Below are 22,413 nucleotides of genomic sequence, written 5' to 3' on the forward strand. Positions count from 1 at the left end.
GATTGGATCTCGTCTCTGGCAGACATTTTCGTCTCGTTTTTATTCGTTGACGATTATGTCAATACACCTCGTCATCGTCTTAGTCCACGTAAATTATTTTTTATTCAGTTATTGTCTCGTTTTAGTCAGAAAAAAAAGGTCGTTGACGATAACTATAACGAAAATTTTTCGGCAACAAAATTAACGCTGCTCTGGATCTTTCTGTGTGGAGTTTGCATGTTCTCCCCGTGAATGCGTGGGTTCCCTCCGGGTACTCCGGCTTCCTCCCACTTCCAAAGACATGCACCTGGGGATAGGTTGATTGGCAACACTAAATTGTCCCTAGTGCAGTGGTTCTTAACCTCGTTGGAAGTATCAAACCCCACCAGTTTCATATGTGCATTCACCGAACCCTTCTTTAGTGAAAAATATATACATATTTTTTTTTCAGATTCAAGATAGTTATATTTTTTCTTATTGGTGCACAAAATGAACCATGCATGAACATCACCTTGTTCAAAGAACAAAACCAGCACAGTGCATGAACTCACAACAAATTACACACTTGCAAATCAGATGTAGAATTAGAAGGAACATCGTTTGGTGGCATCCATAATACGCGGATAGGGACAAGTTTTTATTCAAACAATGAGTCGGGTGTGTCTTGGCCTCCGCGGTGAGGGCTCCGTCGAACCCCTGAGGCCGACTCACCGAACCCCTAGGGTTCGATCGAACCCAGGTTAAGAACCACTTCCCTAGTGTGTGAATGTGAGTGTGAATGTTGTCTATCTGTGTTGGCCCTGCGATGAGGTGGCGACTTGTCCAGGGTAGGCACCAGCGACCCCAAAGGGAATAAGCGGTAGAAAATGGATGAACGGATGGATTTACGAACCCTGTCCAAGAACCAATGAAGTTCATGAACAGAATCAGTGGCTTCTCAGCCCTACTCACTGGCCTAGTGGTTAGAGCGTCCTCCCTGGGATTGGTAGTTCGTGAGTTCAAACCCCGGCTGAGTCATACCAAAGACTATAAAAATGTAACCTCTTGCCTCCCTGCTTGGCACCCAGCATCAAGGGTTGGAATTGGGGGTTAAATCACCAAATATGATTCCCGGGCGTGGCCAGCGGTGCTGCTCACTGCTCCCCTCACCTCCCAGGGGGTGAACAAGGGGATGGGTCAAATGCAGAAGACAAATTTCACCACACTTAGTATGTGTGTGACAATCATTGGTACTTCAACTTTAAATTAACTTTAAATAAAGTTTCCATATAAATGTTTGATGTCCACTATAGTGTCAAGACGGGGTCGCATCTTTATGCGGTGTCGTTCTCCCAGGAATGCAGAACGGACAACTCCGGACGACAGCGTGAGGTAGGAGATGATTTTAATCTTCTCAAGAAATCTTGGCAGGGCATGAGGTAAACAAACAAACTATGGCGTGGAACAAACAAGAAACTGTGGCATGAAACAAACAGCATAAACTATGGCTTAGAACAAACACAAAACTGTGGCACAAAAAAAACATGACTTAAATGGACACGGCATGAATCGAACAATGACGCCAGGCCTACTGACTGGCAAAGACAGGCTTAAATCATCCCTTTTATTAGTGCTCTCGAAGCAGGTGAGCGGGCGAACCAAGGGCGTAGAATTGGGTAGGGACGCAAGGGACACGTCCCAACCAATATCCAGCCGCTACTGTGTAGTCACTATCAATACAAGCGCTGCCCGTAATGTTTAGTCAATGATATGGCACAGAAAGGGTTAAATGTCGATCTCTGCTAGAAGTCCCGCCTCTAACCTAAATATCGCTCCCTGATTGGTTGCCGGTTTCATGCTAACTTACATGTGATTGGCTGTCCCCGCTGTCACTCCTTCTGCTTGTAAAAGCTAGCCTACATGCTAGTTGCTAGCGACCGCACGAGAGGCAGTGCAACTGTCAGTGTAAGTTGTCAACATGTTCGGCATTTGTTGTTCCTGGCACACGGTAGCTAGATGGATTTTAATATCAGTGCTGTGATTTACATTGTGTTTGTGTCTGTTTGCGTGCGCGTGTGCTGTAGGTTGTGAAGGATGTCAATGAAAAGAAAACTGGATATAAGAGACTTTCTTTAGGAGTCAAACTGTAAGTTACTTCAAGGGTGTATAGAGGCTCAACAATATTGAATAATTCAACAATATATCACTCCAGTCACGCCCCTTAGAGTGCTATAATGAGCATCTACCATGGACTGGAGTCATATATTACTTTTATAAAACGGTTACCAATAAAGGCAATATGAAATAGGAATATTCAATCAATTTAATGTAGTTTTATTCAACCAGAAATACATATTATCCAATAAAATAGCCTCACTGTGGAAAAAATAGTCCCACCTATCCAGACGTTAGCTCGCAATTAGCACTGCATCTCGTCTTTTCCTCCGATTTTAGTCAGGTGAAAGTCAACACTCAGTCCCATCTACCATTGTTAACCCTCCCCGGAGGTGAAAGTTAACCTTAAACATGTGAATTCAACTTCTTTAGTCTCTGTTTTTTTAACATCGTAAAAACATCAGCTGTCTTTTACTACGGACTGCAACAGTCCGTTGTCATGGATACATGACAACAACTTCCATTCATACCAGTCATGCGTGCCTGAGGCGTAGTGATAGCCTGCGCTGTGATAAGGCTTTAGAATATTTGAACCACGGTTAACAGCCAATCAGATCGCCGGATTTCACATTTCCGTTTTATTTTTTTAATTATTTTTTTAGTTTCATGTATTTGTGTAGAAGTGAGCAACGGTTTGAAAATACCAATGAACAAAACTTTGTGGTGGAAATACAATAAAACCTCACTAGATGATCATGTGATTTTACAATTATAAAATATAATTAATTAATATTAAGTAATATTCATATTTAGTAAAAGCCTTTTGGCTCAGGCAGTAACTATACCATCAAGCTCTATGGTGATTGTCCTTAATGTACCTGTTATGCATCAACATATTTTTTTGTAAGGTGACAGACAGCAGAGAGGCTGGAGGAGATGGAGGAGGGGAGGCCAGAGAAGTTAGAGGAAGAGAGGCAGGAGGAAGTAGAGAAGGAGAGGCTGGAGATTATTACAGTTCATATATGTTTATTTACAATGATGTATTGCATTAATGTATTTCTGATGTTGTTGATGGACAGTAGGCTATGTTAATTGACAGTATGATGCACAGTTGCACTACAGCCCTACACTAAAGACTAAAGATGAGAACTCTTTGAAGTTGTCTCCTTTGCTTTCATTTTAGTTGCTTTACCCCATAACATTTGCAAGACGTGAAATTATGATTGCTAATAAAAAAAAAAAAAGAAGTAAACTTTCAGAGTGCTGCCTTGGAGCACTTTTGTGTCCCCACCAATCTCAAAATCAAACCTACTCCCTTGGGGCGAACACTAATCAAAGCCAGGTGGAAATAATAAGTAACCATGGTAACCAAACCAAACTCAGAGATGTCACAAACAAGAACTAAAAGAGTCCAAAGCTAACAAAAAATAACAAAAACATGATCCGGACCACGGATCATGACATATATTGTGTAAAACAAGTGTAAATATGACTATGGGGGTTTTAAATAATGATGTTAAAAACTGTCTTTAAACAGTTTTTTGTGAACATATTTGATGAATTAATAATAATTCTTGCTTTGCGGTTGTGTCTGGAACCAACTAATAGTGACGACTGTACAGTTTCTAGAAAATGGACTTTGTCCTTTTGAGAAAAGGACATGATGCTGGTACAACAATGGCGCTCACCTGTCTTTTTATAAAACATGATCTCGTCCTTGAACTCCTGGCGCCCCTCCAAGGCATCGTTGATGCTGAGGATGATGCCTTCGCTGGTCTCGGGGCCGTACAGGAACTTGCACGCGCAGCTCTTCTGCATGACCTCCGCCCTGGAGAAGCCCGTGAGCTCGCAGAAGCCATCGGAGCAGTAGACGATGGGGAAGCCCTTGGACACCTGAGCGTTGGCCAGTATGAAGTTGCTGTCTGTGTGAGGACAGGCAAGAAAAGAGCAGGCTGGCAGGTGAGCCGCTGATACAACGATTCAAGGTTGACTCTTTACCTCCTTGCACTGATTAATCACAAAGCAACTGATGAAATAGCTTTTCGGACCAAATGTGCTACACTGCAAAAAGTCAGTGTTCAAAAACAAGAAAAAAAAATTAGGGGTATTTTATTTGAACTTAGCATAATTATCTGCCAATATAACAAGAACATCTGGCTTTTCAAGGCTTTCCAAAACAAGTAAAATTAGATAACCTCAATGAACCCATAAATACCTTAAAATAGGTTTATTCTCACTAATAACAACTGTACTACTATATGAGTACATGTTTTCTATTGTTTCATTGAAAATAAAACGGCAAAGACCAGTTTGCTGTCATCTGTCATGACTTTTTTTTTCATGCTTGAAATATTGATTGATTGATTGATTGATTGATTGATTGATTGAAACTTCTATTAGTAGATTGCACAGTACAGTACATATTCCGTACAATTGACCAGTAAATGGTAACACTTGAATAGGTTTTTCAACTTGTTTAAGTCGGGGTCCACGTTATTCAATTCATGGTAGAAAAATAAAGGAATTATTACTTTAAAAAAGTAGTTTTATAATTGTGAGTGTTGATGACACAGCTTTGCAACAGTTGATATTATAATTTCAAGCATGTTTTACTCAATGTAGTTCATAAAATCTCAGCAACAAGCTGTAATATCTAAGACCAAAACCCTTAAAGGCCTACTGAAACCCACTACTACCCACCACGCAGTCTGATAGTTTATATATCAATGATGAAATATTAACATTGCAACACATGCCAATACGGCCTTTTTAGTTTACTAAATTACAATTTTAAATTTCCCGGGAGTTTTGTCTTCGAAACGTCGTGTAATGATGACGTGTAAGCAAGACGCCACGGGTTTTTAGGAAGTATGAGCGCTGCACACACACACAGCTAAATGTTGTCTGCTTTAACGGCATAATTATACAGTATTTTGGACATCTGTGTTGCTGAATCTTTTGCAATTTGTTCAATTAATATTGGAGAAGTCACAGTAGAAAGATGGAGTTGGGAAGCTTTAGCCTTTAGCCACACAAATACACGGTGATTCCTTGTGTAAAGTTCCCGGAGGTGAAGCTTTACTATGGATCAGAGCGGTCAAGCAAACATGGATCCCGACCACTTATCAACCGGCAGGTTTCGATGAGAAAATTTTGCTTAAAAAGTCAGTTCTTACCGGAAAAAAGCTGAGCTTTTGCGGCCCATAGCTGCCGTCGACTCCCCTGAGACACTGCGCGTCAAGACACCCATGGAGACACCCTTCCGACTATCAGGTACTATTTAACTCACTAAAACACTAGCAACACAATAGAAAGATAAGTGATTTCCCAGAATTAACCTAGTAATTGTGTCTAAATACGTCCCAATGTTAATCGCGTTTTTTTTTTGTTTTTTTTTCTAGTTCGTCGCTTTCAATATCCTCATTTGCGGCTAAAAGTCGTCTCTTTTCATCGCGCAATCAAACAGTATTCTGGACATCTGTGTTGCTGAATCTTTGGCAATTTGTTCAATTAATAATGGAGAAGTCAAAGTAGAAATATGGAGTCAGGAAGCTTTAGCCTTTAGCCACACAAACACACGGTGATTCCTTGTGTTAAACTCCAGGGGGTGAAGCTTTACTATGGATCAGAGCGGTCAAGCGAACATGGATCCCGAACACTTGTCAACTGGCAGGTTTCGGTGAGAAAATTGTGTTAAAAAGTCGCCTCTTACCGGAGATCTGTGGAGTTTGCGCCGTCCTTGTGTCTGCCTTGAATTCCCTAAGACACTGGCGTCAACACACCCGTTGACACACCCCCTCCAACTATCAGGTACTATTTAATCTCACTAAAACACTAGCAACACAATAGAAAGATAAGGGATTTCCAGAATTATCCTAGTAAATGTGTCTAAAAACATCTGAATCCGTCCCAATGCAATCGCTTTTTTTTTACTTTATTTTTATTTATTTATTTTTTTCCTAGTCCTTCGCTATCAATATCATCATCCACAAATCTTTCATCCTCGCTCAAATTAATGAGGAAATTGTCGTTTTCTCGGTCCGAATAGCTCTTTTTGTTGGAGGCTCCCATTAAAAACAATGTGAATATGTGAGGAGCCATCAAACATGTGACGTCATCGTCTGCGACTTTCGGTCGAGGCAGGGCTTTGGTCTTAGCACCGAAAGTTGCAAACTTTATCGTGGATGTTCTCTACTAAATCCTTTCAGCAAAAATATGGCAATATCGCGAAATGATCAAGTATGACACATAGCATGGACCTGCTATCCCCGTTTAAATAAGAAAATCTCATTTCAGTAGGCCTTTAAAACAAGTAAACAAGTAAAACACTCTAATAGAAAATCTGCTAGGTGAGAAAAATTATCTTATCAGACAGACAATTAGCACATATCACCCTTACTTGAGATATTTAATCTTATTTGGATTTCAGTTTTTGCAGTGTAACTTCTTAACTGGACTGGAAATAGAAATAGGAGATGTGTCAAGCCACATGGAGAAACACGAAACAGAGTGCTAATATGCCTACAAAGTGACTTTTACCTCATAATTTCACTACAAAAAAAATCAATTTTCTGCTTCAGTAATTTCATTTTCCCGGTATTTAATTGTTTCGTGTAGCCCGTCAAGGCTTTGTCGCCACCGTGGCTGAAATCTGGGGGGGAATAGCACAAGTGGAGAACAAGGCGTCCCTCCAGATGTTGTGTTCAATCAAATGCTCCTCGGTGCTGGTGGGAAGGCTGTAAAAGTATGAATGATGCCATTTTCAGGTGAGCGGGGCTTTTATTGTGCAGGATAGTGACAGATGCAGTGAAATGTTGCAGTAGAACACTCCATATGTTGCTGCTGATGTGCGGCCATTATGGGCACATTATAAAAATAGTATTAATAAAGAATAGAACGTTAAAATTGTCATGATCTCAAGTAAGTTAAAAATATTTTGTTTTATTTCCTATCCAACGCTCTTATTTTGCTTTCCACGTCCGCTTTTCCTTCATTTGCCATCACTTGCGCTGGCTCCCTTATCTGATATCGGACTGGGCTGGATCGGTTTGTTTTGCTTTTTTTTTCTATTTGATGTGGTTCCCGTGCACTACCCTGCCGCACTATTTCAGTTTTTTTTCCCTAAAAGATGACTTTTTACTTGCACATTGAATTATGTGGACACACTTGATACCGGATATTTACTAATACATTATATATACCTACCTTGGAGACTTTGTATGTGTAATATGCAACTAGAAATATTTGATACTTGTGTATATTTCCCGTGCACTACCCTGCTGCACTGTTTCAGGTTTTTTTTCCCTAAAAAATGAGTTTTTACTTGCACATTGAATTATGTGGACACACTTGATACTGGATATTTACTAATACAGTATATATATCTACCATGGAGACTTTGTATGTGTAATATGCAACTAGAAATATTTGATACTTGTGTATATTTCTTTCACTCTCTCTTCTTTCTTTCACCCTCTCTCTACCCTCTTTCACCCTCTGACTGCTTTCTTTCACCCTGTCTCTCCTTTCTTTCACCCCGTCTCTCTTTTTTTTCACACTCTCTCTCTTTTCTTTCACCCTGTCTCTCCTTTCTTTCACCTTGTCGCTCCTTTCTTTCATCTTCTATCTCCTTTCTTTCACCTTCTCCTACCTCTCTTTCACCCTCTCTTTTCTTTCACCATGTATCTCCTATCCCTCACCCTCTCTCTCTTTTCTTTCACCCCGTCCTTCCTTTCTTCCACCTTCTCTCTCCTTTCTTTCCCCTTCTCTACTTTCTTTCTCCCTTGCTCTCCTTTCTTTCACCCTCTCTCTCCTTTCTTTCACACCGTCTCTCCTTCCCTTTGCCCTGTCGCTCCTTTCTTTCACCCTCTCTCTCTCTTTTCTTTCACCCCATACTTCCTTTCTTTCACCCTCTCTCTCCTCTCGTTTCACCCTTCACCCCCTCCTTCCTCCCAGCTCCATCCCTCCTATTGTTTGGATCTCTGGGCCTAATTACACTCCATCTTCTCTACACTTGCAATTCCAACATAGTAGCTCTCCTATCATTTATTGCCCTCCTCCTTTCCTCATACCACCATCACCCGAGAGCATTTGCTTTGACCATATTCCTTCTTTTTTTAAACCCTGAATCATGTCTTTTCTATTATTTCCCCCTCCCCTGTGTCCACCTCCTCCTCATTGTCTCCCACCCTCCCTCTTTCTCCACTCTGAATTTCTTTAGCCTAATTGCTCCTGTGTGGAAGCCATAGATCATCGCCTTTCACGCTCACAACGTTGCATGACAGCTGTTCAGGGAATCCCACAGGAGGGCCAACCGAGGCGAGGGATGGCGGTGCAGGTGAGAGCACGAGAAGGGAAGAAAAGAGGGGGGAAGTTTTTTTTATCTTCTTATTTTGGAACGATAGACTGAAGCTTAAGATTGTGTCCAACATGCTGCATAAAATAGTGACAAAATCTCTTACCCTACGCGCACATTCAGCATTAACGTCCCCACAAATTCGCTATATATAAATATATATACACATATATATACATAAATATATACACGCACATATACACACACACACATATTTATATATATATATATATATATATATATATATGTATATATATATATACATACATATATATTTACATATATATATATATATATATATATATATATATATATATATATATATATATATATATGTATACATATATATTTATATATATACATGTGTATAGATATGTATACATATTTATATATATTATATATAGATATGTGTATATATACATATATATACATAAGTATATATATATATATATTTATATATATATATATATATATATATATATATATATATATATATATATATATATATATATATATATATATATATATATATATATATATATGTATATATATATCAGAATCAGAATCATTTTTATTTGTCTGTTCCAACATGTACAAGACACATCAGAACTGAAATTACATTTTCGGCACAGTCCCGCTAAGAGCAGACACACGTTACAGGGGGCGACAAGACGAGACCGCCGACGGATCAGCCGGTTACAGCGCTCCTTAAAGCCGGTTACAGTGCTCCTTAAGTATTTATGTATGTATGTCATTATTTATATACATATAAATATATGTATGATATATATATATATATATGTATATATATATATATATATATATATATATACATACACACACATATATATACACATATATGTATACATATTTATATATATATTTAAAATATATATATATATATATATATATATATATATATATATATATGTATATAGATATAGATATATGTATACATATATCTATATCTATATATATATAGATATAGATATATGTATACATATATCTATATCTATATAAATATATATATGTATGTATATATGTATGTATTTATATACATATAAATATATCTATATATATATATATATATATATATATATATATATATATATATATATATATATCTATATATATATATATCTATATATATGTGTATATATATATATATATATGTATATATATATGTATATATATATGTATACATATATATATAGATATATGTATACATATATATATATATATATATATATATATATACCATAGATATATTTATATGTATATAAATACATACATATATATATATATTTATATATAAATATATATATTTATGTGTATATATATGTGTATATATATATATATATACATATATATATATATATATATATATATATATATATATATATATATGTATACTGTATATAATATATATATAAGAATTTTTAACTCCTTTTAGCGACTTTTTTTCTTGAAACGACTTTTTGGTATGTTGTGGAGACATAAAAAGAGTCGGATGCAGCCATTCTTTCACCTAGCACTCACAGGCGGTCAGGTTCACAGTAACCTCGCGCAGCAGTCCCAGCTGCAGTCACAGCAGAAAGAGGGCAAAGCTGCAAATTTGTGCAAAGCTGCCGCTGTGTCTGCCTTGGATGTCAATGTTCCTTCAATGTCACGATAAAGCAATGCAACGTCTTAATGCCATCGTACACGTTAATAAACATTTGTTTTGTTTGTAAATGTCACAACCCTTCAGTTTTGTAATCAGATGTTAATTACAGGACAAAAACAATGCACATTGAAAGAAAACAAACGACAGTTGGGAGGTGTTGATCGATTGCCTAATTTTCGTTAAAAAGTGTTTGATCACGATTGCCATTAAAGGTTTGTGATTTAATTTAACTTATTTTTAGTCCCCTGGCTAAAAAGCAGCAAGTAGCTCCATACACAGTGTGTAGCAGCTCCCTTAATCTAATAATAATCACATCCATGATGCCAGATAAACAGCATTTCTTAGTATCTTAAGTACGATTATCGCTGGAGGACAAGGCTAAACATGTTACAGTCATGACACTACACATAAGAGGAAGGTGGATCCATCCATACAATTGGGATGCAGATACCAGGGTTAGTATCAGAATATGACTGATACATTATTGTGAAACCCACTACTAGTCACGAAGCAGTCTGATAGTTTGTACATCAATGATGAAATATTAACATTGCAACACATGCCAATACGGTCTTTTTAGTTTACTAAATTAAAATTTTAAATTTCCCGGGAGTTTCGTCTTGAAAACGTTGTGTAATGATGACGTGTACGCAAGACGCCACAGGTTTTAAGGAAATATGAGCGCCGCACACACACACAGCTAAAAGTCGTCTGCTTTAACGGCATAATTACACAGTATTTTGGACATCTGTGTTGTTGAATCTTTTGCAATTTGTTCAATTAATATTGGAGAAGTCACAGTAGAAAGATGGAGTTGGGAAACTTTAGCCTTTAGCCACACAAACACACGGTGATTCCTTGTTTAAAATTCCTGGAGGTGAAACTTTACTGTGGATCAGAGAGCGGTCAAGCAAACATGAATCACGACGGAATGTCAACCAGCAGGTTTCGGTGAGAAAATTGCGGTAAAAAGTCCGTTCTTACCGGAGAAAAGCTGAGCTTGTGCCGTCCATAAAGCTTCCGTCGACTCCCCTGAGACATTGGTGTCAAGACACCCGTGGACGAACACCTCCGACTATCAGGTACTATTTGACCCACTAAAACACTAGCAACACAATAGAAATATAAGGGATTTCCCAGAATTATCCTAGTAAATGTCTCTAAAAACATCGGAATCCATCCCAATGCAATCGCGTTTTTTTTTTTTACTTTTTTTTAATTTTTTTTTTTTAATCATTTTATTTTTCTAGTCCGTCACTATCAATATCCTCAAACACAAATCTTTCATCCTCGCTCAAATTAATGGGGAAATTGTGGTTTTCTTTGTCCGTATAGCTGTTTTTGTTGGAGGCTCCCATTAAAAACAATGTGAATATGTGAGGAGCCATCAAACATGTGACGTCATCATCTGCGACTTGCGGTAGAAGCAGGGCTTTTTTCTTAGCACCGAAAGTTGCGAACTTTATCGTGGATGTTCTCTACTAAATCCTTTCAACAAAAATATGGCAATATCGCAAATTGATCAAGAATGACACATAGAATGGACCTGCTATCCCCGTTTAAATAAGAAAACCTCATTTTAGTAGGCCTTTAAAGTAATCAGAAAATAATCCCGAGAACATTGAGGGCACAAGCCAAAGGATTTAAGTGAGTATTAATTGTACTTTTGTTTAGTCATTGACTTTGTTTCAAAAAATTGTAAAATAGAAGAAAAAAACTAGTTTAGATATTTTGTTGATGTTGTTGAACTGTCAATAGCACAATGTGATCAGCCGATATCACTTATGGGCGATCTGTATCGGAGTGAGTAGCATCAAAGCGGCTTGGGTGGGAATGTTTTCTGCCAGCACAGGGTATACCTCCCTGGTGGCCCCAGGAGGGCTCTACATTTGTCTTCACGCTACTTCTTGGTGCACGTCCTCCCATACCGCAATCCAACGTTAAGCCCACGGCTATTTCCAGCCGCTTGGAGTGGCCCAGAATAAGAGAGGTGGGGTGTCAAAGGTGTAGCCAAAACAGCAGGGAGAGCAGGAGATGGATGGTGCGGCAAAGGAGAAGGTACGAGTGGAAGCTGAAGTGGGCGGGGCCAAGGAGGCGACAGACTGGGAGGACAGAGGTTGATGTGGCGAGAGAGCAAAGGTTGGTAGTTAGAGAGACGGAGCTTTGAGAGGAGCAATAATGAAAGACGGAGATGGAGCGAACTGTTGGCAACAAGCAAGTGATGGATGACAACATCTTCTCGCCCTTCTTGACGACCTCTAAGAAAGTCATACAGAGAGAGTGTCATCCCCGAGTTGCCACGGTTACCGGTAACAGTTGAGGTTTAATTTGGCGGTAGCTTATGCCACCCAAGGCCAGGACAAAGACGTGTGCAATAAAACGATATGGTACAGGAAGAAGGAAGAGGACTGCAACTAAAATGTCATGATCTTATGAAATGGTATTTTCTTCGGAGAAAAAGTATGTGGGATTCAAGTACTGCTTGTAACGCACATGACGTCACACACAAGTAAACACTGCAGGACTGGTTGTATCGCACATGTTATACCACGCAAGTCAACAGGCTGCAGGACTGTTAGGATGGCACATAATATCACACACAAGTAAACACGCAACAGGACTGCTTGTATTGCACATGATATCACACACAAGTAAACAGGCTGCAGTACTGCTTGTATCGCATATGATTGACACGTGAGTAAACACGCTGCAGGACTGATTGTATCGTGCATGATATCACAGACAAGTAAACATGCCGCAGGACAGCTTGTATCGCACATGATATCACAGACAAGTAAACACGCCGCAGGACTGCTTGTATCGCACATTATATCACACACACACACACAAGTAAACACGCTGCAGGACTGCTTGTATCGTACGTATCACACACAAGTGAACACTGCAGGACTGCTTGTATCGCACATTATATCACACACACAAGTAAACACGCTGCAGGACTGCTTGTATTGCACATGATATTACACACAAGTAAACACACCTCAGGACTGCTTCCATCGCAGATGATATCACACACAAGTAAACACGTTTCAGGACTCACAAGTAAACACGCTGCAGGACTGCTTGAATCGCTCATGATATCACAGACAAGAAAACATGTCGCAGGACTGCTTGTATCGCACATGATGTCACACACAAGTAAACACTGCAGGACTGGTCGTATCGCACATGTTATACCACGCAAGTAAACAGGCTGCAGGACTGCTAGGGTGGCACATGATATCACACGCAAGTAAACATGCTACAGAACTGCTTGTATTGCACATGATATCACACACAAGTAAACAGGCTGCAGTACTGTTTGTATCGCATATGATTCACACGCGAGTAAACACGCTGCAGGACTACTTGTATCGCACATGATATTATACGCAAGTAAACACTGCGCATGACTGCTTGAATCGCTCATGATATCACAGAAAAGTAAACACGCTTGTATCGCACATTATATCACACACACAAGTAAACACGCTGCAGGACTGCTTGTATCGTACATATCACACACAAGTAAAACACTGCAGGACTGATTGTATCACACATCATATCACACACAAGTAAAGACTCTGCAGGACTGCTTGTATTGCACATGATATCACACACAAGTAAACACACTTCAGGACTGCTTCTATCGCAGATGATATCACACACAAGTAAACACGTTTCAGGACTCACAAGTAAACACGCTACAGGACTGCTTGTATCGCGCATGATATCATACGCAAGTAAACACTGCGCATGACTGCTTGCATCGCGCATGATATCACAGACAAGTAAACACGCCGCAGGACTGCTTGTATCGCACATTATATCACACACACAAGTAAACACGCTGCAGGACTGCTTGTACTGTATCGTACATATCACACACAAGTAAACACTGCAGGACTGCTTGTATTGCACATGATATTACACACAAGTAAACACACTTCAGGACTGCTTCTATCGCAGATGATATCACACACAAGTAAACACGTTTCAGGACTCACAAGTAAACACACTGCAGGACTGCTTCCATCGCTCATGATATCACAGACAAGTAAACACGTCGCAGAACTGCTTGTATCGCACATTATATCACACACACAAGTAAAACACTGCAGGACTAATTGTATCACACACAAGTAAAGACTCTGCAGGACTGCTTGTATTGCACATGATATTACACACAAGTAAACACACTTCAGGACTGCTTCTATCGCAGATGATATCACACACAAGTAAACACGTTTCAGGACTCACAAGTAAACACGCTGCAGGATTGCTTGTATCGCGCCTGATATCATAGCAAGTAAACACTGCGCATGACTGCTTGTATCGCGCATGATATCACAGACAAGTAAACACGCCGCAGGACTGCTTGTATCGCACATTATATCACACACACAAGTAAACACGCTGCAGGACTGCTTGTACTGTATCGTACATATCACACACAAGTAAACACTGCAGGACTGCTTGTATTGCACATGATATTACACACAAGTAAACACACTTCAGGACTGCTTCTATCGCAGATGATATCACACACAAGTAAACACGTTTCAGGACTCACAAGTAAACACACTGCAGGACTGCTTAAATTGCTCATGATATCACAGACAAGTAAACACGTCGCAGGACTGCTTGTATCGCACATGATACCACACACAAGTAAAGACGCTGCAGGGCTGCTTATATCGCACATTGTATCACACACACAAGTAAACACGCTGCAGGACTGCTTGTACTGTATCATACATATCACACACAAGTAAACACTGCAGGACTTCTTGTATTGCACATGATATTACACACAAGTAAACACACTTCAGGACTGCTTCCATTGCAGATGATATCACACACAAGTAAACACGTTTCAGGACTCACAAGTAAACACACTGCAGGACTGCTTAAATCGCTCATGATATCACAGACAAGTAAAAACGTCGCAGGACTGCTTGTATCGCACATGATACCACACACAAGTAAAGACGCTGCAGGACTGCTTATATCGCACATTGTATCACACACATAAGTAAAGACGCTGCAGGACTGCTTATACCGCACATTGTATCACACACATAAGTAAACACGCTGCAGGACTGCTTGTATCGCGCATGATATCACAGACAAGTAAACACGACGCAGGACTGCTTGTATCGCACATTATATCACACACACAAGTAAACACGCTGCAGGACTGCTAGTATCATACATATCAAACACAAGTAAACACTGCAGGACTGCTTGTATCACACATGGTATCACACACAAGTAAAGACTCTGCAGGACTGCTTGTATTGCACATGATATCACACACAAGTAAACAGGCTGCAGTACTGGTTGTATCGCATATGATTCACACGCGAGTAAACACGCTGCAGGACTACTTGTATCGCACATGATATCATACGCAAGTAAACACTGCGCATGACTGCTTGCATCGCGCATGATATCACAGACAAGTAAACACACCGCAGGACTGCTTGTATCGCACATTATATCACACACACAAGTAAACACGCTGCAGGACTGCTTGTATCGCACATTATATCACACACACAAGTAAACACGCTGCAGGACTGCTTGTACTGTATCGTACATATCACACACAAGTAAACGCTGCAGGACTGCTTGTATTGCACATGATATTACACACAAGTAAACACACTTCAGGACTGCTTCTATCGCAGATGATATCACACACAAGTAAACACGTTTCAGGACTCACAAGTGAACACACTGCAGGACTGCTTAAATCGCACATGATATCACAGACAAGTAAACACGTCGAAAAGAAAAGAAGCGGCAGATCAACTGGTCGAAAAAGGAGGTCTATTTAAAGGCTAAAGTATACAAATGAGTTTTAAAGAGGAACATTATCACAATTTCAAAAGGGTTAAAAACAATAAAAATCAGTTCCCAGTGGCTTGTTGTATTTTTTGAAGATGTTTTCAAAATTTTACCGGTCCCGGAATATCCCTAAAAAAAGCTTTAAAGTGCTTGATTTTCGCTATTTGCGATGCGACCATCCATTTCCCTGTGACGTCATACAGTGCTGCCAATACAAACAAACAATGGCGGATACCACAGCAAGATATAGCGACATTAGCTCGGATTCAGACTCGGATTTCAGCGGCTTAAGCGATTGAACAGATAACGCATGTATTAAAACTAATGTTTGGAGTATGAAAGTATTGAAGAAGAAACTGAAGCTATTGAGCGAATAGCTATTGACGCTATTCATAGCCATAGCATGGCCGAATAGCTGTGTTAGCATCGCCGGTAAAATGTGCGGACAAAACAATCAGGACTTTCGCATCTCGTGACACTGGAGCAACTTAAATCCTTCGATTGGTAAGTGTATTTTTCACATTAAATCTGGGTGGAAGGAAACGTAATATAGTTGCAAATGCATCTGCAGGTTATCCATACATCTCTGTGTCATGTCTGCTTTAGCACCGCCGGTAAAATTGCATGTTAGCGTCGATTAGCGTAGCATGTTAGCAACGATTAGCTGGCAGTCACGCCGCGACCAAATATGTCTGATTAGCACATAAGTCAACAACATCAATAAAACTCACCTTTGTGATTTCGTTGACTTTATCGTTGCAAATGCATCTGCAGGTTATCCATACATCTCTGTGCCATGTCTGTCATCGCCGGTAAAATGTGGAGACACCCTGGCACATTCAATGGGGGTCTGGCGGCAGACACTTTCGCATCTTCGGGCCAGTAGTGCAACTTGAATCCCTCCCTGTTAGTGTTGTTACACCCTCCGATGAGGTATGATGTCTCCAAAGTTCCAAAAAATAGTCGAAAAAACGGAAAATAACAGAGCTGAGACCCAATGTTTGCAATGGGTTGAAAATGAAAATGGCGGCTGTATTACCTCGGAGACGTCACGTTCTGACGTCATCGCAAAAAGAGCGATAAACAGAAAGGCGTTTAATTCGCCAAAATTCACCCATTTAGAGTTCGGAAATCGGTTAAAAAAATATATGGTCTTTTTTCTGCAACATCAAGGTATATATTGACGCTTACATAGGTCCGGTGATAATGTTCCCCTTTAAATGCTTCTACTGAGGTGGCATCTCAAACTGTTACCGGGAGGGCATTCCAGAGTACTGGAGCCCGAACGGAAAACGCTCTATAGCCCGCAGACTTTTTTTGGGCTTTAGGAATCACTAATAAACCGGAGTCCTATCAACTAGGGGTGGGCGATATCGCAAATTTTGGTATCAATACCAATCCGATCTGATACCGGCTAGTATCACCGATACCGATACCGGAAGTCTCGTCATCTTTTCTTCGGGATATCGTTACTTTTGAAAAACAAATTTGTACTTTTGCCTTTATTAATTGATTATGATAATAATACAACACGGGACAACGATTTAAGTCAAAAAATAAAATATTTATTACAAAAGTAATATCAATAGCAATAAAGTAATGCAAATAAGGTGCAAACAACTACTGAACCTGGCTTGTCGCCTCAAAACACACAAACACTTAAGGTAAATAACAAAACTCTAGTTATTGAACAAAGTTGTAAACATGAACACAAAACAAAAGAACTGAGAAATTCAAATAAAAAAGTAACAATATCAATTACAATAAAGGAAATAGTGCAAATAAGGTGAAAACAAATACTGAACTTGGCTAGTCGCCTCACAACACACAAGAACTTAAGTAAAAAAGAAAACACTAGTTATCAAACAGTTGTAAAAGTGAACACAAAACGAAAGAACTGAGAAATTCTTATCGTTATTTTAGTGCAATAAAATACTTTACAGTTTACAACCAAGACATCAAGTCGCACTGGAAACGCAAGCGTGTGTGTGTGTGTGTGTGTCCGAGTGAACCTCGGAGCGAATTACACTGACGTGTGTGCGCGAACGCACAAAGCGTCATGTTAATTCTATTTATTTTATTTTATTTTGGGTTGAAGATGAATTTTTAAAGTGTTTTTAAATCTCGTTCGCGACCCATCACTAGGGAAGAGGGTGGAGTGGTAAGGAGCACTGCGCTGGGCTCACATTTTTTTTTAAATCGGAGTGATTCGCTTAATTTGGTGAAGTATCGATACCATCACGCCACTATCGATACGATACCGGCACTCAACCAAGTATCGATACTATCGATACTTGGTATCGATACGCCCAGCCCTAATTTCAACGCAGATTTCTTGCCGGGACATATGGTACAATACAATCGTCAAGGTAGGATGGAGCTAGACCGTGTAGTATTTTATACGTAAGTAGTAAAACCTTAAAGTCACATCTTAAGTGCACAGGAAGCCAGTGCAGGTGAGCCAGTATAGGCGTAATATGATCAAACTTTCTAGACTGCAAGTCTAGCAGTTTTTGCATAATCCGATGAAGAAATCCAGAAACAATACTCGTCAGCGGCCTTGTTGTTGCCCTGGCAGAGGTGGTAAATCTGGCGCTGACTCACACAAAGTGCTCATTTCCTCCAATGAAAATAATCCAGGAGAGAAAATGAGGAGACAAAGGCCTAATGGGCTCTCAGACACCATCAGCACTTGACTAATGTGTGAGCTCCACTCCTACTCTCCTCCGCTGCCCAGTGTCTTCCTCCTCTGCCAGGGTCTCAACACACACGTTTTCTTGAAACTGTTAATTAATGCTTACCAATCGTCCCAGATCTCCGCTGGTGAAGCCCACCCAGTCTGTCCTTGGTCGTGGACAGTCCATAAAAACGCTGATTAAGGAGAGGATCTTGCTAATTAGGCAGCTTAACGAGACCGAGCGCCTCCAGCTCTCATTCAGAAGTTGCTCCATTTTTAAGTGCGCCGTAATCACCCCGTGGTGACCTCGCAGGGAGGAACCTTAATGAATACTTTTTGCGGTATACTTTTTATTGCAAGTGAATACTGCATGGAATGAATACTTTTTACAGTATACTTTTTATTGCAAGTGAATACTGCATGGAATTAATACTTTTTACTGTATACATGTTATTGCATGGGATAAATACTTTTTACAGTATACCTGTTATTGCAAGTGCATACCGCATAGAATTAATTATTTTTACACTATACTTGTTATAGCAAGCAAATACTGCATGGAATTAATAGTTTTTAGGGTACACTTGTAATTGCCAGTGAATACTGCATGGGATAAATACTTTTGACAGTATATTTGTTATTGCAAGTGGAATGAATACTTTTGAGAATATACTTGTTATTGCAAGTGAATACTGAATGGAATAAATGCTTTTGACAGTGTACTTGTCTAGCAAGTGAATACTGCATGGAATGAATACTTGTGACAATATGCTTGTTATTGCCAGTGAATACTACATGTCATACATACTTTTAACAGTAAACTTGTTATTGCAAGTGGAATGAATACTTTCGACAGTATACTTGTTATTGCAAGTGAATACTGAAGGAGGTTAATACTTTTTACAGTATACTTGTTATTGCAAGGAGTATGAATACTTTTGACGGTATACCTTGTTTTGTAAGTAAATACTGCATGGAATACTTGTTATTGCAAGTAAATACTATACCGAGTGAATACTTTTGTCAGTATACTTATTATTGGAAGTGAAAACTGCATGGATTGAATACTTCTGACAGTATACTTGTTTTTGCCAGTGAATACTGCATGGAATGAATACTTTTGACGGTTTATTTGTTGTTTCAAGTGGAATGAATACTTTTGAGAATATATTTGTTATTGCAAATGAATACTGCATGGAATTAATACCTTTGACAGTATACTTGTTATTGCAAGGAGAATGAATACTTTTTGTCAGTATATTTTATATTGCAAGTGAATACTGCATGGAATGAATACTTTTGACAGTATACTTTGTGTTGCAAGTGAATACTGCATAGAATTAAATATTGTTACAGTATACTTGTTATAGCAAGTGAATACTGCTTGTAATTAATACTTTTGACAGTATACTTTGTGTTGCAAGTGAATACTACATAGAATTAAATATTTTTACAGTATACTTGTTATAGCAAGTGAATACTGCTTGTAATTAATACTTTTTAGCGTACACTTGTTATTGCCAGTGAATACTGCATTGGATGAATACATTTCACAGTATACTTGTTATTGCAAGTGGAATGAATACTTTTGACAGTATACTTGTTATTGTAAGTGAATATTCCATGGGATTAATACTTTTGACAGTATAGTTGTTTTTCGCAAGGGAATACTGCATGGAATGAATACTTTTGACAGTATATGTGTTATTGCATATGAATACTGCATGGAGTGAATACTTTTGACGGTATATTTGTTATAGCAAGTAGAATGAATACTTTTAAGAATATACTTGTTATTGCAAGTGAATACTGCAAGGATGAATACTTTTTACAGTATACTTTTTATAGCAAGGGAATACTGCATGGAATTAATACTTTTTAGCTACACTTGTTATTGCCAGTGAATACTGCATAGGATACATACTTTTCAAAGTATACTTTTTATTGAAAGTGAAAAGAATACTTTTGACAGTATATTTGTTATTGCAAGTGAATATTGCATGGAGTGAATACTTCTGACAGAATGCTTGTTATTGCAACTTAATACTGCATGGAATAAATACTTGTGACAGTATACTTCTTATTGCAAGTGAGTACTGCATGGAATGAATACTTGTGACAGTATACTTCTTATTGCAAGTGAGTACTGCATGGAATGAATACTTGTGACAGTATACTTCTTATTGCAAGTGAGTACTGCATGGAATGAATACTTGTGACAGTACACTTGTTATTCCAAGTGAATACTTCATGGAATGAATACTTTCGACAATATATTTATTTTTGCAAGTGAATACTGCATAGAATTAATTATTTTTACAGTATACTTGTTATAGCAAGTGAAAACTGCATGTAATTAATACCTTTTAGCGTACTGTACACTTGTTATTGCCACTGAATACTGCATGGGATAAATACTTTTCACATTATACGTGTTATTGCAAGTAGAATGAATAATTTTTACAGTATACTTGTTATTGCAAGGAGAATGATGGTATACCTTGTATTGCAAGTAAATACTGCATGGAATGAATGCTTGTGACAGTATACTTGTTATTGGAAGTGAAAACTGCATGGAATGAATACTTCTGACAGTATACTTGTTTTTGCCAGTGAATACTGCATGGAATGAATACTTTTGACAGTTTATTTGTTATTGCAAGTGGAATGAATACTTTTTACAGTATACCTGTTATTGCAAGTGCATACCGCATAGAATTAATTATTTTTAGACTATACTTGTTATAGCATGTGGAATGAATACTTTTGTCAGTATGCATGTTATTGCAAGTGAATACTGCATGGAATAAATGCTTTTGACAGTTAACTTTTTATAGCAAGTGAATACTGCATGAAATGAATACTTTTGACAGTATACTTGTTATTGCTAATGAATACTGCATGGAATGAATACTTGTGACGGTATGCTTGTTATTGAAAGTGAATACTGAATGAATGACTAGTTTTTACAGTATACTTGTTATAGCAAGTGAATACTGCATCGAATTAATACTTTTTAGCGTACACTTGTTATTGCCTGTGTATACTGCATGGGATACATACTTTTCACAGTATACATGTTATTGCAAGTGGAATGAATACTTTTGACAGTATACTTGTTATTGCAAGTGAAAATGCTTCTATTTGACATGTGTTTGAGTATTTGACTGGCAGATCCAACATGATATCAGTTATTTGTACAAGGTAAAGCATGTTGTCTTGAGGCAGTTTAGATTGTATGAAGAATAATTAAATCTGGCCCAATATGCAAAATTATTGAACAACAGATTGGCTGACAACCGACACAGACGCTTAGCTAGTTAGTTAATCGGAATACCGGTGGACTTTATCAGTGCAACAGCATGCAGCTGCAGTGTTCATGGAATGGACAAAATAATTTGACACCATTAATCAACTGAAAAAGGTATGGCTTCAAAGGGTTGGTCATGATCAGGGTAAAAAGCTACTTCATCAACAGGAAGCAATACGTGAAGCTCGGCCAACACACGTCCACAGCGCTAATTATGACTTGTGGCGTCAATACTGGGACCAAACATTTCCAATCTCTACACAAAAATATTGGAAGTTACAAAGGACTTGAATTTGGTTCTATTTGCAGACAAATCCATCAATAAAAGTTTAATGTTTGCGGAAATTCAATATATATACATAGCTACACTGCAAAAAGTCAGTGTTCAAAAACAAGAAAAAAAAAATACAAAAATGAAGGGTATTTTATTTGAACTAAGAAAAATTATCTGCCAATAGAACAAGAAAATTTGGCTTGTC

At 38.5% G+C, this 22,413-nt stretch overlaps 1 protein-coding gene across 1 annotated transcript in view; it reads right to left on the reverse strand.

Moving 5' to 3' along the window:
• The window catches only part of kcnh8 (potassium voltage-gated channel, subfamily H (eag-related), member 8), a 196,055-nt gene that overhangs the window by 137,571 nt on the left and 36,071 nt on the right, over nt 1–22,413 (reverse strand). The window contains exon 2 of the mRNA XM_061882414.1: nt 3,762–3,995. Coding sequence (XP_061738398.1) covers nt 3,762–3,995 — 234 coding nt within the window. The remainder of the gene's footprint in view (nt 1–3,761; nt 3,996–22,413) is intronic.

Source organism: Nerophis ophidion, linkage group LG21 (genome assembly GCF_033978795.1).
Source record: "Nerophis ophidion isolate RoL-2023_Sa linkage group LG21, RoL_Noph_v1.0, whole genome shotgun sequence".
In the NCBI taxonomy this organism is placed as follows: Eukaryota; Metazoa; Chordata; class Actinopteri; order Syngnathiformes; family Syngnathidae; genus Nerophis; species Nerophis ophidion.